Raw genomic sequence first — 18,669 nt, forward strand, 5'->3', positions numbered from 1 at the left:
ATCAAATGTTACGTCATTTGGATTGTTTGGGAATGGATAATAGTTTTTATCTACTAAAAGAAATTCTTCCAAACATAAGTTCTAGACCATTGTTTTGATCAAAAGATAACTCGATGGACTTAAAGGGATTTGAGTAAAAGATTTGGGTTGTTCGGTTAGTTGAGTTGTAATGTTGTCAAGTTACTTATTGATTCGATTTTTACTATAAAGGACTCGAGCATGTGCACTTGGATTCTGACAAATGATCGAAAATCGAGAACGAATCTCATTGCGGACGAGCACTCCATATCCAAGTAGGGTGAGCTGTCCCTTCCTTGTTAAAGGCTTTTCTATATGTGGAATGCTCTAGTATATTAATATGTTGCCTGTAAGTACATTTTTGGTTGTTCATTGGTCGATGCCTCGTAATATCTGTGTTTCCATAACTGATAATTGCTTATTGTGAAAATCGTGCTTGCATGTTGAGATACTGTACTCTTTGTATGTTTGTACTTGTGACCTGAAAGTGAATGGGACCTAGACAGGTAGATTCCTAGGGATCCCATGGTATCGATAACAGTGAACCTCCGGAGGGGGCCGTGCTCCTATGTTTGTCGAGGAAGAGTGAGTACAAATAGTGAACCAGTCATAGGAGACTCAAGGTCAGGAAATGGACACTTTCGCTACTTGTAGTCACAAGGACTACATAGTAGTTGGCCGGTTCTCAAAGGATGACGAACCGGGTCAGTCACCGATTTTTTTTATTTTAGCCGGCAAGTAAGTATCTCTGAGCTCCAAGTTGTGTGAAGCATGTTTTATAAAAGAAAAACAAATGTTTGTGGTTGCCTCCTCTTTTTAAAGTATTTTTCGATAAACATGCACAATATTATGTAGTAAATATTTTCAAGTATATTATTTTCAAACCTAGCATGGTTGGGTCGGCCCCTACTGGGCATGCGAGGACGAAAGCTCACCCTTACAATAGTGTACAGGTTTCGAGCATGTGGTCGGAAAGCGTACAGGGGAGGCACATGGCCCAGCTTGGCGTATTTCTCTTTGACTTTATTAAATTAAGGTCTTAGTCCTTTACTAGGTTTTTAAGTCACTTATTTGTTTACTTTTATTTGTTTCCTATTCGCTTATTTACAAAATTTCGAGAGAACCGCAACCCTGTGGCGCGTCTCTCATACTTGTATTTACTTAGTGAATTGTTGTTTTCCAAATTGGGCTCCTATTGTAATCCCAAATTCTTTAGCCCACTTTAAATTCCGCTCTTGAAAATATGATGTTCGGTTGCTAGAATGATTTGTCTAAGAAAGTGTTTTGTGAACCAACAGTCTAAACCCAAAAGGCCTTGCGATTTCGGGTTGATGAGTTATCGGGATGTCATTCGTGACATGTCGGTTTCTCATTGGCTCGGGGTCACGGCACTGTGGGACCTCCCTCTCGGGTCACCACACTAGTCGCTACCTCTTTGAATCATGCAGAGATTATTGCTCTTCACGAAGCAGCTCGTGAATGTATATGGCTTCAATCCATAGTTATGCATGTTCGAAGTAATTGTGGTCTGAAGTCTACCACAGATGAGCCAATGAGCATTTGTGAGGATAATGCTGCTTGCATTGAACAAATGAAGCAAGGTTACATCTAAGATGACAACACCAAGCACATATCGCACAAGTTCTTCTACAATCAGCAACAACAGAAGCTCCTCAAGATCAAAGTGAACCAGGTTTGATATGAGGATAATATGGCAGACTTGTTCACTAAGTCATTGCCTCAATCCACGTTTGAGAAACATGTGGCAAGCATCGGCTTGCAGAAGTTATCTGAACTCCCATGATTGTAGTCATCACGGGGAGGCGCAGACATCATGGGGAGATTTCTACATGTTCATCTCGAAACGTGAAGGGTGTGTTGTACTCTTTTTCTCCTTCGACCGAAGTTATTTTTATCCCACAGGGTTTTTGTTACTCGACAAGGTTTTTGAACAGGCAATGAGAGGAACACCAAGTTTGAGCGACACAAGGGGGAGTATTCAAGTAAATCTCTATTTTGTGTCTGGCCCAAACTCTAGGTTACTTGACCTAGTGGTAATAGGGGTAGCTAGAGAATCTTAGAGATTCTTATTCAATGTATGATTACCTTTCCTTGTATGATTCAGATTATATGCCTTGTAATCCTCTATATAAAGATGTCATATTATCAATGAGAATAAACAACGATTTTCTATCAATTCTCGTTTCTCTAAAACAATATCAAATTATATATAAGTTATTGACAAAAAATGATTTAACAGATTCATCCTTTAAAGATTGAATTATACATATAAGGACAATCTGCTCTCTACTTGCCACATTTTATGAATTAATTTACTTTTTTATCCTTAAGTAGATTGAATTAAACATACTAGACCCCAAACACACCCTACGGGTGAGGATAATTATGTGGGAATGTATTTCATAGAATGTAAAGAAAATTGCTGCACATATTTTGTTTTTGATTTTTTTTTTAAATTTCTTTTTTTTTTCTTTTATTTGTGAATTGATCATTTTGTCTTTCCCAAATATTTTAGTTCAAATGTTTTTTAATATTTGAGGGATATTTTGGCCAAAATTTTCTGTTTTGGCTAACAAACTCTCTGCTCTTAATAATACTATAATAGTATAGATAAGGACTAAATCTTACAAATAAGAACAATCTGCTCTCCACTTGCCACATGTCATGAGTTAATTAACTTTTTTTACCCTTAACTACTTCTTTTGACTTTTAATCCCTCTATGTTTTTTTTTTTTTAAAGATTTTTTTTTCTTTTTTTTGTAAGAATAATCCCTTTGTGAGCTTCTATTCATACCTCCAAAATTGGCATTTGGACCTCTCTACTTAATAGACCTCCAATTTACTTTTACAAATAACTAATATGCTATCTACACCTCCCTAATTTTTCCAAAACACCCACTATCCAATAAAATCAATAAAAACCATTTTTTTGGAAGATTTTATTCATACCACTAAAAACTCATTGTACTATTCTTAACCCCTCCCGGCCTCCCCCACTTAATGACAATAAAAAAATCTTATAAATGTCATAGTAATAGAAATACATATATGAATTCATGCACAAAACAAAAATAAAGAACAAGAAAATCGTGAGAGATGAAAAGGGATGTGGTCTATATTTGGGATATCTCAATGGCCTGAAAGCAAAACGTTAAAAGCTGAAGATGTCTTGATTTTCAAATAAACAGACCCATTGTAACCAAGATAGTGAAAAAAGAAGAACATAAAACTTCTAAACCCATACATTGTGCGAAGACACCAAAAGGTTGTTTTGCTCAATTACTGAATCGTCACTTTCTCCATAGAGTTTGATGTATATTGTAGGGTTTACGTTGGAGAATAATGTTTTCTCATTTTTTCCAAGTTGAAGACTACATACTGTCTTGAATGTAAGAAGAAACTCTTTCTTTCATTTTTTTTTTCTTGTTTGTGACTTTGTGTTTTTATTAGTAATTTGACACGAGTTGACAAAGTCAACTATAACTTGAAAAAAAAAAATCCAAATGCCAATTTTAGAGGTAGGAAAAGAAGTCCCTTTATGTTACTTCTCAAAGGAAAAAATATATATTCTTTCTTTCACACGTTGCTAAGAGAGAGAATCTCAGAGTTCTTCATCAAGCTTCCTTTTTTTTCTTTATTGCTGAACGTGTCCTTGGTTCAGTAGCAGCCTCATTTGCAATAGCAGGAGCAGGAGCGATTAGATTTGTTAATCCAGGAATGAAATTAAAAACATAGAAAATTACATTATTCCCATAGCAAGATTACCAAACCAGTAGCAATTACCAAACATCAAATCAATCACCCAATCATCATCAAAAACAAAAACCCTAACTCTCCTATCAAAAACTTGTGTGAAGATCAAATCTTGCAATGGCTGCTCCGATTCAGATATCTAGAATGCTTCAAATCTGAAATTGAAGGCACAGTGAGCAAATTATTCTTGCTTGAACCTAAATTAAAATGGCTCAACCTAAACCAAACAAGAAGGAAAGTACCAAATACATTTACTGATACAAACGACAATGGTACAAGATTAGCATCAAAGCATTTTGAAGTGGGAATAAGCATTTAACAACTGGAAACAAGCATTCAACAAAGATTCAAGTCATACTCGTCAAGAACTAACAAAGCCAATCAAACAATCTAAACGACAGATCTGCAAAAACCTAACAACGAAATGAGACAAACCCAATTCAGATTCTGATCTAGCAAACAAAACCCACATCAAATTCGATACCCACAAGGCTTTACCTTCAGAGTCAAATGCCCTCCCTTTGAATCTGAGCAAGAACACGTATTTTCAGAGATTGAAGACACTTTGGAAAATCACGGACAGAGCCAGACACAGAGTCAAAGAGAAAATAGATAGGGGTCGAATCAGGGAAGCATAGTTTGAAAAAGCTGAAGAGTGTGGTGGTGGGTGAAAATGGTAGCAATAAATATGGTCTGGGAAAGCTAATTAAGAAGAAGAGAGATCGTGGCGTTATTGATGAAGCAGATAACGTGGTTTGCCTAAATTAGAAGAAAGGCTATTCTATCCTACAGTGGCATCATTGTAATTTTAACAAAAAATCATTTCAATTTGTACTTACCTATGAAACATTAGGGATTAAGGTTGCTTTATTTTCTTTGGGTCTGGACTCCTTGTCCTTATTTGTATGAAACTTACATAAGGTGGGTATTTTGTCTTTTAATCTTTAGTCTGTTACTTATATGTAATTTTCTAAATAAATAATTAGTGTTGGGTGAGTCCAACTCAAATTGCTAAAATAAAAAAAATCATGAATTTTTCACCAATTAAGAGGTACTAAAATGCGGCCTTTAAAATGTTTTAACATTTTTTCTCTATTTATATCCAACTTCCGGTCCTTACCCGTCTCAGTCCGCACAGTAAAACCAAGAGCCCAGGACTTCTATCCTAGTAAAGGAGAGTTGGTGTTCATCTCTCCTGTTTTTCCCATCTTTATCAAATCAAGAACGATCGAGAGATAGAGAAATTGGGTGCGTTTCTTTGCTTTGCACGAAGAGATAGAGAGGGAGATCAGGGGCAAATCCCTAAAGCACAGAGTCGTCGTGGAGTCAATACAATTGCATCCGATAATTTCATGCGAGGGTTCCAAAGTTGGAACCTTTAATCTGGTAATTCTGTCACCTAATTCTCAAGTCTGATTGCATCCGAATCTGAATATTGTCTCCTTTCAAGTTCATCTGGGCTTGCTTATTCTGGATTTTGTTTGAAGTTGTGGTCTTTGGATGGAAATTGGAGGTTTCGAATTTCTGGAGTATTGTCTCGATTCAATTCTTCTGGGCTCGGTTATTGTGAGTTTTGGCTATGGATTGCTAGATTTTTTGGTTATTCATCTAGGTACTGAAATTACTTACTGTTCTCTCGATCCGTTTGAGAACGAGAGGATCACATTCAATAACATTACATCTTCTGCTACTGTTCCTGTTGAAATAAAAGTCTGCTTCACTAAAACTGATTTGGGAGAGGAGAGAATCATATAGACTTATTAAGAAGATAGACAAACAATACTTTGCATCTTTGCTCAGTTCTAAAAATGATTAGGATATCTTTTCAATTTACTTTACAAATTGGTTTCCATTTAAAATATAATTAATTTATTTTTATTCATCGAGTGCACACTATAGTATCATGCTCTATTTTTATGTGTATTTCTTAGACTAATTTAGTCCATGGTTTCTTAGGCCAACTGTTTTCAGTTTCAAATTGTATCTTGATGATTATGCTAGAAATAAAATTAGGTAGTTGCTTGGTAACGTTATGTGATCAATTTCAATTAAGAATAGATAAGGAAGAAAAGAACTTAGAGACCAAAGATAAGGAAGAATTTTTTGCATTATCATTCATTTCTATTATGTAAACCAAATCTCAGTGTATCAGTTTGCTTGGTAACATTCTGTGATCAATTTCAAATAAGAATTTCCTATTGTAACAATTTTTTTTTTCTTTTCCCCTTTTTGTTTTTGCTTTGGTTTACAGAAATATTGCATTGAGATTACATTTTGTAGTTATATGATTAGTTTGATAATTTTGTTGCAGTTTTGTTCGCTTTTTACAGATTTTATGCAAAAAAGTGTACGTATCATTGCAGTGCCACTGTTTCTTGGTCTGTTGTTCAGCATTGTCTCCATCTTTTATTCTTATTCAGGTATAAAACTGAATTTTTGTTTGGTCAGCCACTGGTTTCATTTGCTTTCATTGTTTGTGTTGTTTTTCTACATTGAGTTTATAGCATCTGCGACGATTGTAAATGTTGTTATAAAGTTTTAATTGTTCCTATTTTATTTTACAGATTTTGGGAACAGTGTGCTGTCGGACAGTTTAATTGTCTGCAATTCAGGTATATATTTGACTTAATGTCTTTTATGTACACAAAAGACATTTATTGATCCTAATATTTGAACAGTTGATTACCTGAGTGTATATGTGTTTTAGAAATCTGGCTGAAGTACCAGATTTTGGATAATATAATGTACCTAATGTTTGTGAATTCATTACTATCGAATTGAACAATGTTGATGAAATAGCAGCAGCATCGCTCGGGCAAGCATTCTAGTGAGTACTATCCACCACCGCTTAAAAAAAAAGATGCTAAAAAGAAAGCAACTAGGAAGCAGATGGGCCTGTTCAATGGAGGAAACACTAAGCCCAATGAGACACAAACCCAACCCACTCAAAACTACTAATAATTTCAACAGGAAGTTTCGTAGTGCAGAGCTATAGTAAAAGACTAAAAGCCAATTCCGGGTCATCTTTCTTCTCCCACTCACCGGTAGGGATGGCAATGGGGCGGGTTGGGGATGGGGATCATAATACTAGGCCTGGGCATTTCTGACAGGAAATCCGGTTACCGAACCGTCCGAACCGAAAAATCCGGGTCGGGAACCGAACCGGTTGAAAACAGAGCAGAAAATGAGGCTTGGCCCACCGAACCGTATGTATCCGGGTCGGAACCGGTCCTCACCCTTAAACCGCCCGAATACAACCGAACCGGACCGCTTTAATATTTAAATTTTTTTAATTAGTAAATACCTGTCAAACTCTCATTGGTTGAAATCCGAGCCTATGTGAACTCGACTGCACCAAGTCCTAACATCTAACTCTAAAAGCCTAACCCTCGCGACCTCACCTCATTGTCTCATTTCGACACTTCCTGCTCCTCTTTCACGCCGCTTTCACTCCTCTCCCTCAACCAGTCAACCCAGAAGAAGCGACCTCGACGGCTCAAAGCCTCAAACCCAGCTATCTCTTCTCTTCTCGAGAGAAGAGTCAATTCACTCTCTCAGTCTCTCGTTTCTGACCAGATCGGCCAATCGGGTATGCCTTCAGGCTTCAGCCTTCTCTTTTCTTTTCGTCTCTTATTTTCTAAACGTTGTTCTCTCACTTCTCTGTATCACTGACTCATCAATTCATTTCCTCACCTCTCTGTACGCACTGCTGTGGGATTAATACAAACAGAGGAATATTTTTATGGGCTTGGGCGGACTCTTCAAGACAACATGATGGAGTATTGTATTGGAATTATTGAATTGAATTTGATGATGATGGTGGGTGAGAAACAGAGAAAGTATGGGTATGGGGTTTGTCTGTGTTTTGTTTCAATTGGAGTACTATATTGGAATTATTGAATTGAATATGATGATGATGGTGGGTGACAGTGTGGTATGGGGGTTTGTCTGTGTTTTGTTTCAATCAAAAAATTTGTGATTCTGTTTGCACTTGCAGGTTGTGGAAGGGAGCTATGGAAGGGACATCTGACTTTTAAGGCCAAACATTGAAACCGGCCCACACCGAAACCGAAACCGCACCGAACTGGATTTCTGTGTAACCGAAGAATTCGGCCTATGATAAAAAAAAAGCGGTTGCGGTGTGGGAAACAAGCAAACCGTTTAATGCGGTTCGGATGCGGGTTGGGCTTCAAACCGATCCGCACCGAACCGTGCCCAGGCCTACATAATACCATCCCCATCCCCACCCCAATCCCCAATAAAAATATATTGGGGATTCCCCATCCTCATTCTCACTGGGGACTAAGCCTCCAAACCCACCTCAAATCCCCAATAAAAATTTAATAAATAAAATAATTTTTTCTCATATTGTTTTTTATTTAAATCAAAATCTACAACAAATAAATTTAAAACATGATTAAATTCATAAATCATAATTCAGTGAGTGCAAAAGTCAAAACACCATTAAAGTAAAATAGTAAATGTATATATTTGTGATTTATATTATAAAAAATAAATTAAAATATATATAAGTTAAATATATGTATATATCATGGGAAAATCTCACAAACAGTACCTGGCCTATCGGCCACTAATAACTTTCGTACCTCAAGTTCAAAAAATATCAGATTGGTACCTGAACTTCTGATCCCAATCCAATATCAGTACTTGGGAACAGTAAAATCGTTAACAGGGTTAATTTTTTAAGGGTAAATCTGTCATTTCACTATTCACCATCTCCAAAACTCTCCCCTCTCTCTGCAATACCAGATTTCTTCTTCTTCATCTTCATACCTCATCACCACTATCAAGTATCAACCAACCTTTCACTTCTTCAATAGCCACCGTACCAGCCACCACCAACTCCTCTCACCTCTCTTTTGGTCGATTTGGGTTTGTGTGTGTGAGGTATGAAGAAGATATTGAAAAATCTGGGTTTGCAGAGAGAGAGGGGGGAGAGTTTTTTTAGATGATGAACAATGAAATTACATATTTACCCTTCAAAAATTAACTCCATTAACGATTTTACTGTTCTTAGATACTGATATTGGGTCGGGGTCAGAAGTTCCAGTACCAATCTGATATTTTTTAAACTTAAGGTACGAAAGTTATTAGTGGCTTGAAGTTCAGGTAATGTTTGCGAGTTTCTCCCATATTCCGGTACTAATCTGATATTTTTTAAACTTGAGGTACGAAAGTTATTAGTGGCTTGAAGTTCAAGTACTGTTTGTGAGTTTCTCCCATATATTATTGGGGCAGGTTTGGGGATGGGGATCACTTTACCATCCCCAATCTTAGATAGCGGGAATTGGGGATCCCCATTCCCATTTGTCCCTGAATATCCCCCCATTTAGGGGCGGGTATCCAATGCAGCTTCACCCCATTGGGGATTTTTGTCATCCCTACTCACCAGTCGCCAAAGCCCTAGTTTTTTTTTTTTGGTCAACTAAAGCCCTAGCTTTAATCACAATCACTCACCGCTCTCTATCTCTCAAACAAACCCAACAGCCTCCTTCTCTCTAACTACACGGCGATACAACAGTAGCTACCTCCTTCTTTACTCATCGCTCCAGATTCTGCTCTTTCTGTCCTCTTCTTGATTTGAACTGTAAATGTAGGTAAGCTCGATCCAGAGTTTAAAATAATGCAATTCAAAATTCCTGCTAATAAATTCTTAATTTTTAAAGAGCAGAGCGGTTTCTGTGTTGTCCATATTGTCAAATGTTAAGGTGAAACATTCTCAAGCAATTCTATGTCAAGCTGATCCTTTCCTCTGTATATAACCGCGGAGCAATTGAGAATTTGAGATATGCTAATTTCCATTTAAACAACAGATACTAATTTGGGGTTCTTAGGTCTCCCATTTTACTTGACTCTCATCGTGTTTTCGTTTTAATTTTGGTGCTTGCCTTGTAACCAGGGGCGTAGCCAAGACAAGGGCTACTTGGGCTACAGCCCGAGCGAAAATTTGCCCCAAAATCGACCGGGTATAGCCCAATAAAAAAAAATATATATATATATATATATATATATATATATACTGATGTAGGTGTCGTCGACTCTCCCCTTCTCCCCCTGTGGCGTTGTGCAGCTGTCCCCATTTTGCTTCCCCTTCCAGAGTTCCAGCCTTCCAGGTTCGATTAGTGAGTCCTGCAGTCCGCCAGTCCGCCGAGCCACCTCCTCCGCCACCGAGCCACCTCCACAGCTCCACTGCGAGTCTGCGACTTCCGCAGTTTCAAGGCTTCAATCCAGATCCCAGGTATTGAATTTTTGGTTGATTGATTGTCATTGATGATGGGTTGTTGATGATGGGTTGATAATTGGGAATGTTTTGGATTTTTGGTTGATTGATTCATTGATTGTCAACTGGGCAGGGACGTATTTTTGTTGAATGTTTGATAATTGAATAAATTGATTGTCATTGCTGATGGAGTGATGGGTAATGGGTTGTTGATGAATGATGAATGATGAATTGATGATGGGTTGATACTTGATAATTGGGAATGGATCTCTGTATCGGGTTGTTGCTGTTACAATGATTAAGGTTGATAATTGGGAATGGGTTGATGAGATTTATTGATATTATGCAGGTTTGGCTATAGAGACATCAAAAAAAAATTTTGGCCTTCGCCCAAAAAAATTGCCCACCCCATTTTGGAATCCTGGCTACGCCCCTGCTTGTAACCCTTGTCGTTTTCGTTGTTGCGATTTGCCCTAATAGCAGACTTTTCATTGTTGTTCTGTATAATGAATCAAGAAAATTGTGCTACTATTGTGCTAGGTTGTTGAAGTTCTGTAACTTTTCCCCCTCTAAGCACTTTTGCTCTATACTAATGTCTGCAGGTCATTCTTGCTACAATTTCTTTCGGCCTTGGTGTGAAAAGGGAGTCGAGACTGATAATCTTACGAGAGTTTGCGTGGTTGATTGCATGAGTCCAGATTACTGAAACACATTAGTACTTGGAGGTTTAGTTCATTCCATTAGCTCTACCCCTACCTAGTAGAAGTACCCAGATCCAGAAAATGGCAGGGGAAGATGAGGACTTACCAAGAGACGCAAAGATTGTGAAGACGCTATTAAAATCAATGGGTGTGGAGGAATATGAACCTCGCGTTATTCACCAATTCTTGGAGCTATGGTATCGGTACGTGGTCGATGTACTCAGTGATGCCCAAGTTTACTCTGATCACGCGGGCAAGGGTGCGATTGATTGTGATGATGTCAAGCTTGCCATTCAGTCCAAGGTCAATTTCAGCTTCTCGCAACCCCCTCCAAGGGAGGTAATTTACTTCTGACCCCTTCTTTTTCACATGCTAATGCTGAGTTCATGTAATAAAAATGTAGAAGAAAATGCATCAGAATATACTATGCTATGTGTTATAAGATCGAACAAAGAGATAATGCAAATGCCATCGGGTTCTTTGTGTATCTAGGACATTACATAACAAACTTTGACATGTTTAAGCTAACTCTTAATCAGGTTCTACTGGAGTTGGCCAGAAACAGGAACAAAATTCCATTACCAAAATCCATCTCAGGGCCTGGTGTGGCGCTACCACCTGACCAGGATACCTTGATCAGCCCAAATTATCAATTGGCAGTCCCTAAGAAACGACCAGCTCAAGCAGTTGAAGAAATGGAAGAGGATGAAGAAACTGTTGAACCCAATCCACCCCAAGAGCAGAAGCCTACTGATATACCGCAGAATACATCCCAAAAGGTATCTTTTCCCCTTGCTAAACGCACCAAGTGAAGCTATATATGGTATGTAAGGGAAGAAGCCGCTGTTCGTTTTGGTCTAGAGAAGCGAGATCAAACTATTGTTGACTCGTCACAAATGCTGATTTGTAATGATACTTATACATGTAGTAGAATGTAAACATCATGCCGTTTAGTTCTGGTATCTGTTCCTTTTACAATGATAATGCTTGGACGCTGTGGTTTTAAGGATTACTTGTCATGTACTACAATCCCCACATTCAAAGAAGAAATAGACTGCAGATCAAGTCGTGAATTCATTGTTGTATAGTTGAGGATAAATTGTTCATTATAACCAACTAAACACAAAGATATGTCCAACCAACAGTTTCTCTGCGTTTACTCATCTATTTTAGTTAATATTAGAAAGCATCCATTCAGCATAATGAAACAAGTCCTGTCGGAGTATGATGAAATATATAGTGCATTCAATTTGGGAACTCCGAAGATAAACCGTTCTACACCATGTTGAATTCAGATGGCCATCAAATAGCAGAACCATGTAGCTGTTCTATACAAATGCTTTTGATTTTATGTACAAGAATAACCGTGTGCGCCCGGAAATACACTATATATGGGACAATCGAGCACAAGGTCATCTTCTCCAGCCTACCATGCTTTTAGCAGGAGACCCTACACTTGATACGGTCCTGCCCCGGTCGTACATGCGTTGAATCTCTTCCCTGTACTCTGTTAATGACTTGTCAGGAATAGCTGGAGTCAGCTCCACTACATCCCCCATCTGCAGTTTGCATGTAGGATCACTCACTGGCATTTTGTTCAGCCTAGGCCTCAGTTCTTCCTTCAATGGGAGGCCATATGTTGTCCATCTCATGCTCCCCCGCCCAACTTTTTCAACCAGATCCATAATCGTCGAGTTTGCAGGAAATTCTTGCACAGACATCTGGAATACAAGAACAAATATGGTCAGACATACAATTGTTAAACACTCCAGTGTATGATAATTTTAGTTAATAATACTGGTCAAGAATATGTTAAGTTTTAGAAATAAACCTTGTCATTCTCTATCAAAATGACGAATACTGGCTCATCTTCACCACAGTGGGATTTGTAAGAATAAGGGCAGTCATCGGAATGAGAAGGAAATCTGCAAGGTGGCTTGATTGAGTCAGCATAGGTAATCGACGACCGGTCTCTGCTCATTGCCTCGCACTGCCAAGTGACCACCCATCTTGCCCACTCAACCATCTGAAGCACAAATGATGGATGCTTACAATCACCTTCCTTATATCTCCAATGAGCAGCAAATCCAAATTCAGCTTGCAAATGCATCTCCTTTGTTCGAATTTGCACTTCTAAGGGTACCATGCCTTCACCCATGACCACAGTGTGAAGTGACTGATACCCATTACACTTGGGTTGTGTTATGTAGTCCTTGAACTTCCCCGGAACCTCAGTCCATAGCTGGCGAACAACTTTCAGTGCTTGATAGCAATCTTCCTCTTTCTCAACAATCAAACGTAGCCCATGGATATCATGAATTTCACTCATGTTCAGTTTTTTTCTGCACAAAATAACCCACCCAATAAGTCAACTAAAATTTTCAATTATACAAGGGGAATAATATGCCAGAAACAAAACAAGCAACCTTGTAGAACTTCCAATATGCCAGAACTTATGGCTAGCAAAACATGCAACCTTGTATTAATTTCATGCTGCAAGCATAATTTCACTAGTAAAGGAGCCAAGAGCAGAGAGGGAGAACATACTTTAACATTTTGCAGTAGATACTATACAAGCTCTTATGCCGTCCACAGAGTACATGGTAGGAAATGGCTTTTTCTCTAAGAGCTTGGTCTAATCTCGCTGTGGCAGAAGTAATCATTGCATCATCAAATGAATCTTCAAGCTTAGACGATAGGTCATTATGTTGGTCTGGATTGAGATGCTTAAAACATAAATTTTCTAGCTGCACCTTCCAGCTTGAGATTCCTAATCGGTGGGCCAATGGCACAAAGATCTCCAAAGTCTCTTTTGCAAACCTTTGCTGTTTAGCTAAGGGCAATGCATCCAGTGTCATCATATTATGCAATCGATCAGCCAATTTAATGAGAACAGCTCGAGCATCTGCCATGGCAAGAAACATGGTATGCAAACGGTCTGCCTCAACTGTCTTGCACGCAGTATTATTATCACGGGCAAGCTTGCTCAAATGACTCAGCTTTGACACCTAAGTAAACAACAACACTCCAAAGGATAAGTTCATTACTCAAACAAAACAAAACAAAAAACAAATTAACCCAGACAATGATAATATCCCTCTTCACTCTGATTTCACTTTTTTGTGCTTCATACAATAGAATATGAAGCAGTATCTTCCCCACATCCAACACAAATAAAGACAAAAGAAAACTAAATAAACAAAAGTTGGCAAAAGTAAAGCCCTTGTGTATCTTATGGAAGAACGTCATTAGGTAAATCATTATAGCTACAACAATACTATCTCTACACACGCTTGCTGTGAGAAACATATTAGCGATAGTTATATAAGTGGAGTTCAATTACACTACATGTACAACACCATATGTAAAAGTCCTATGCCAATGATTGCGAAATACTACTCATACACAAACAGAAACTCATCTAATTACTCCTACTGAGTCACACAATAGAGTAATGAAAAAATTCTCATTCTCTTACCCCTTCAACTAAGTCAGCAACTCCTGCTCCAAATTTTCCAAATATATAGTCATAACTCATAACAGAATCATCAAGCGTGTCATGCAAAAGCCCTGCAGCAACAACCGTGGAATTAGCCCCGATCAATGCGAGCAGCACCGCCGTTTCTACACAATGCTGCAAATACGGATCACCACTTGCTCGCATCTACAATAAAACAATAAGATGCAACACAACACAAAACTTCTCAGCCCAATTGACCAAAATCGCAAACTGAAAACAAAACCACTCAAGAGCAATCAAATCCAAAACTACCTGCCCTCTGTGTGCTTTCTCAGCCTCATAGAAAGCCTTGATGACAAACTCTTCATAGAAAATCTTGTGCTGCAACTGCGCACCTACAAGCAACTCACTTGCATAAGGCTCGAAATTGCCCTCCACAAACCCATCCTCCATGTTGAAAGTCAATTCATCCAGCACAGCTGATGATCTCATCTCCAGAGCCTCATTTCGCACCTCGAAGCTCGGCGAGTCATAATCCACACAGGAAGACCCCAAAGCACCCCTCACAAAGCCATTAAACAGCCCATTACTACCGCACCGCAAGTTCACATCTCCATTGCTACTCCTTTCCCGCGCAATTCTCATCGGAGGGCTCCTCGCAGAGCTCGAAACCCCACTGCTGCTACTCGAAACCGGACCCTGAAACACCGAAATCGGGCTCTGATCTCTATTCATTGAAGCCCCATTGAACTTGCCCTGCGAATACCGAAACGAGCTACTCAGCTCCTTCAACTCTTCACCCCTATCAGGCCACATCGACCCCAATTCCTCACCTCCTCCGCCCGAAAAGCTGGAAGAAGACGAGGCATGCTTCACCGTCGGAGACGAGAACAAGCACGACAAGCCCCCCATCGCCGGCTTCTGTGACGTGGACGGCGTCGAAGCCGTGGACGACGAAGATCTGGAGCTCAATTCGAAATCAAACGTGGCGTGCGAGCACACACTGCTCGGCGGCGTTGCGTACAGAGCAATCGGGACCGTCATGGCTCTTCAAATCACAAAACCCAGATCGAGAGAGAAAAGCTTTCACTGAAATTGAATTTCCGTCTCAGACCCAGTAATTTTCCTCACAGAAAGTCACTTACTTTCCCAAAAACAAATAAAGCAAATATCTGAATTTCAGACAAACCCAATTTGGATTTCCCCGAAACCCAGTTGGTCAATTTCTGAGGCGCCCTGCTACCCAATTACAAATTTACAATCAAGCTTATTGGATCCTCAAATCAAAATGAATCTATAAGCAACAGGTGAGAGAAAAGTGTAAAATGGGAAAGAAATTGAGCTACAGTTTGTTGGAATTTTATACAATACACTTCACCTAATTTTTCGAGGAGAGTGAGTCAAAGACGCCTGGAAAACGATTATTAGCGAGAGCGAAAGAGAGAGGGAGAGAAAACGAGAAGGAGAATTGAAGAAGAAGTTCTTCTTCGTCCTTGATTTTTATTGAAGAAGAATCTCTTTTTCTCTCTCTCTCCCTCTCCCTCTGTCTCCCCCTTCTTTCTTTTTCGATTTGTAATTGCTTTTTGGCCAGGGAAATCCAATGTGGAATTCCCTGTTTACCCTGGCGTTGTGTCCGAATTAACAGAGGCAGTACTTTTTGAATTTAGACCATACAACAAGGATGGTGGTCTGGAATATTGGGTTAAACCAATTCAAATCTAATTATAGAACAATTCACTAGAAAGGCTTTTCATTGCATGAATCTAACTCTGTTTCTATGCTTGATTAGAAAGAATAATTATAAAGAAAAGGTTATGATTGAGTAATTAAATTAATGTTTTTGAGTAATTAATAAATTTATGTATATTCTAGTCGAATACAGTTTTTTATTTCTTCTATTTATTCTTTGTAGCTATCGTCGGAAAGTGCTTAGGAATAAAATCTTAAACTAAATCATAATATTGTAGATTTGGATTAGACTATATGTTTATCCAAACCCAAATGGACAAAGAATCAAATAAGGTATTAAACTCGTGGGCCAATATAGGATTAGAATTAATCAACGTGATTATTCTTGAATTGTTTTTATCGTGCTTGAAGTATTCTTTCATCTAGTGTATCATTTTTATGGTACGTGCCTTATCTACTTGATTAGTTTTATATTACTGATTTGATTCGTTGTTGAAATGGTAACAGAATATAAAACTCAATTATAGTCATTGCTTCCCACTATGGACAAAAGGTTCGCACTTATGTGCCTTTATGATGCAATCAAGCTTTTGGTCCAAAACTTAACTAAATTGAAATAATTAACTATCCATAAGTATATGAAAGTTGATTGGCAAAATGACAGTAAAGCATGCGTGTTGGAGCAGATAATTGGATTAGAGAAAGGGCCAAATATTTAAACCCATATTAAACTAGTTGCGTTGCGTCTAAGGTATAGAAGAGTGCAACCTAAGCAAACTGTAGTAGTAGACTAATAGGTGCATAATAATTTGCAAAACCGTAGGTGTGTGTGCTTGACCATGACAAAGATCGGATTAAAACTCAAAATTATCGAGATGGACATGAATGTTGTCATGCAAGCACGCGCTTTATGCAGTTTAACGAGACGTAACATGTGTGACGCATATTTTCAGTCGTTAATCAACGGTACTGTCTGTCAATCCGTCACATGTTATTCATGTTTGACGTGTATTAAAGATATAATTCTGTGTCAAATTACGTATGTTCCTAATAAATGTACAAGAGAATGCTTGAACAGCAATTAAAGCATACTTATATTTAGAATACTTGAAAAATTTATCAACGTAATGGTCGAGAAAACATAACAAATTAAATTCATAATTTAACTATAATATCAGTCATTAAATTACAAATTCCAAGGAGGAAGTTGGAGAAAACAATCCCTATTTTCCATTTTATTTTATTTTATTTCTATGGAGGATGACTTTTTAGGAGGGGAAACAAACAAAAACAATTGGCAGAAAAGTAGAAAAGAATAGTTCACAAAAATCAGAGGGGCATAATCGACAATCAAACAGAAAATTCCCCGAGAAAAAAAACAAAAAAAAAACTAAAATAGAAATGAGAGATAATTCTCTACATTTCTGGAGAAGCTCCAGAAGTCCAGAACATTACAGCAGTCCACGATAAGGACCACCCCGCAGCCACCATACATAATAATATTTAATTCTCCATTTTTTCTTCTCACAATTTCCCGATTCATATAAAAACCGGATTTAACTGCCCCATTCAGTTTCGTGGGTCTGTAAAGGAGCAGCAAGTGGCACTCACACGCATCACTAAGCCACATGGTCAGCAAGCGAGTCCAACACGTGTTCGCCATTGACGGCTGTTAGGTGACCGTCCGTTTGTCATTGTACGACGAGTCACTCTCCCGGCATGTGCTCTCCGGCCTAGTCAGCTCCGTAACTCGCGGGGGTGACCATCTGGAAAATCGGACGGTTAGTATGGAGGGAAAGGACTTGTGGACTCTGATTTACTGGGCTTGTGTATTCGGCCTTGTTAACACAGGTCAGAAGTCAACTTTTGTTCACTACCGACTCGTGGTCAATTTTTCCTTTTTTTCTTCATATTTCTTTGTTTTTTTTTTTTCTGAGGTATTTGATTTGTTTTAATTTTCGTGTCGACGGTCTAAAACCATTTTGAATTATTGGGCATTTATTGGAAGTTTATGTTTTGCAACAACTTCAATAATGTAGTGCTACAATGTGGGACGTTGAAATGATGATATTTTGCTAAGGAATTTGGTGTTGTTGGCGGCGATTTTCACATGTCCAGATTCATGTGATTTACTAAAAGACAAGGTTTGGGGAGACAAAATTGGTCGAACACACACTCCTAGTAAGATGGATCAATTTTTTTTTTTTTTTTGAGGAAGATTATTCAATAACTTGGACTTTCCTTTTTTGGTCAAATAAATGTATAAATGAATATGCAAATCATACGAGTGAACTACCTACTTTTGTAGACGAAAACAAATGTAATGCCCTTTATTATTGAGTCTCTTTTATTTAAATATTTTATTCATTATTTACACAATAAAATACAGTTTGATCTCGATATTAGTGATATGGTATTCATTATTTGAGCAAAGAAAAAAAAATTAATACCCATAAGAAATAAGTCATGATGCTCCATGATGTCCTGCTTTTTTGTTTTTGTTTTAGATGTGAGAAAGAAAAACAAGCTACATCGAAAATTTCTTAAGCACCTAGCCTTATGCTAAGATGATCAAAATCAAAAGCTAAAAATCCATCAAGTGAAAAACCATTGTGTCAAGTTCGACCCTCTCCCAAGTTTTGGCCTAAATTAGTCAAAACATCTACTGTGAAAATCACCTTAAAATATACGTGTTTTTCAAATTTCGTAAAAAGTCTTTTAATGTTTGAGTAATAGTTTTGAGCCGAGAGTCCCATTTGGGGGAGCTAGGGAAGGTGTGCAAGGTG

The 18,669-nt window shown here is 38.2% G+C and overlaps 2 protein-coding genes across 2 annotated transcripts; one reads left to right on the top strand and one right to left on the bottom strand.

Moving 5' to 3' along the window:
• The first annotated feature begins 9,833 nt into the window (after positions 1-9,833).
• Positions 9,834-11,799, top strand: LOC112183819 (transcription initiation factor TFIID subunit 9). The gene is made up of 3 exons (XM_024322152.2): positions 9,834-10,051; positions 10,636-11,073; positions 11,274-11,799. The coding sequence occupies exons 2-3, from the start codon at positions 10,816-10,818 to the stop codon at positions 11,544-11,546; spliced, it is 531 nt and encodes a 176-aa protein (XP_024177920.1). The 5' UTR covers positions 9,834-10,051; positions 10,636-10,815; the 3' UTR covers positions 11,547-11,799.
• Positions 11,800-11,957: 158 nt separating this feature from the next.
• On the bottom strand, positions 11,958-15,760 carry LOC112183818 (probable GTP diphosphokinase RSH2, chloroplastic). The gene is made up of 5 exons (XM_024322151.2): positions 14,507-15,760; positions 14,213-14,398; positions 13,282-13,742; positions 12,566-13,076; positions 11,958-12,455 (listed from the first exon to the last, which is right to left on the bottom strand). The coding sequence occupies exons 1-5, from the start codon at positions 15,236-15,238 to the stop codon at positions 12,147-12,149; spliced, it is 2,199 nt and encodes a 732-aa protein (XP_024177919.1). The 5' UTR covers positions 15,239-15,760; the 3' UTR covers positions 11,958-12,146.
• Between the last annotated feature and the right edge of the window lie 2,909 nt (positions 15,761-18,669).

Source organism: Rosa chinensis, chromosome 2 (assembly GCF_002994745.2).
Source record: "Rosa chinensis cultivar Old Blush chromosome 2, RchiOBHm-V2, whole genome shotgun sequence".
NCBI classification, from domain to species: domain Eukaryota; kingdom Viridiplantae; phylum Streptophyta; class Magnoliopsida; order Rosales; family Rosaceae; genus Rosa; species Rosa chinensis.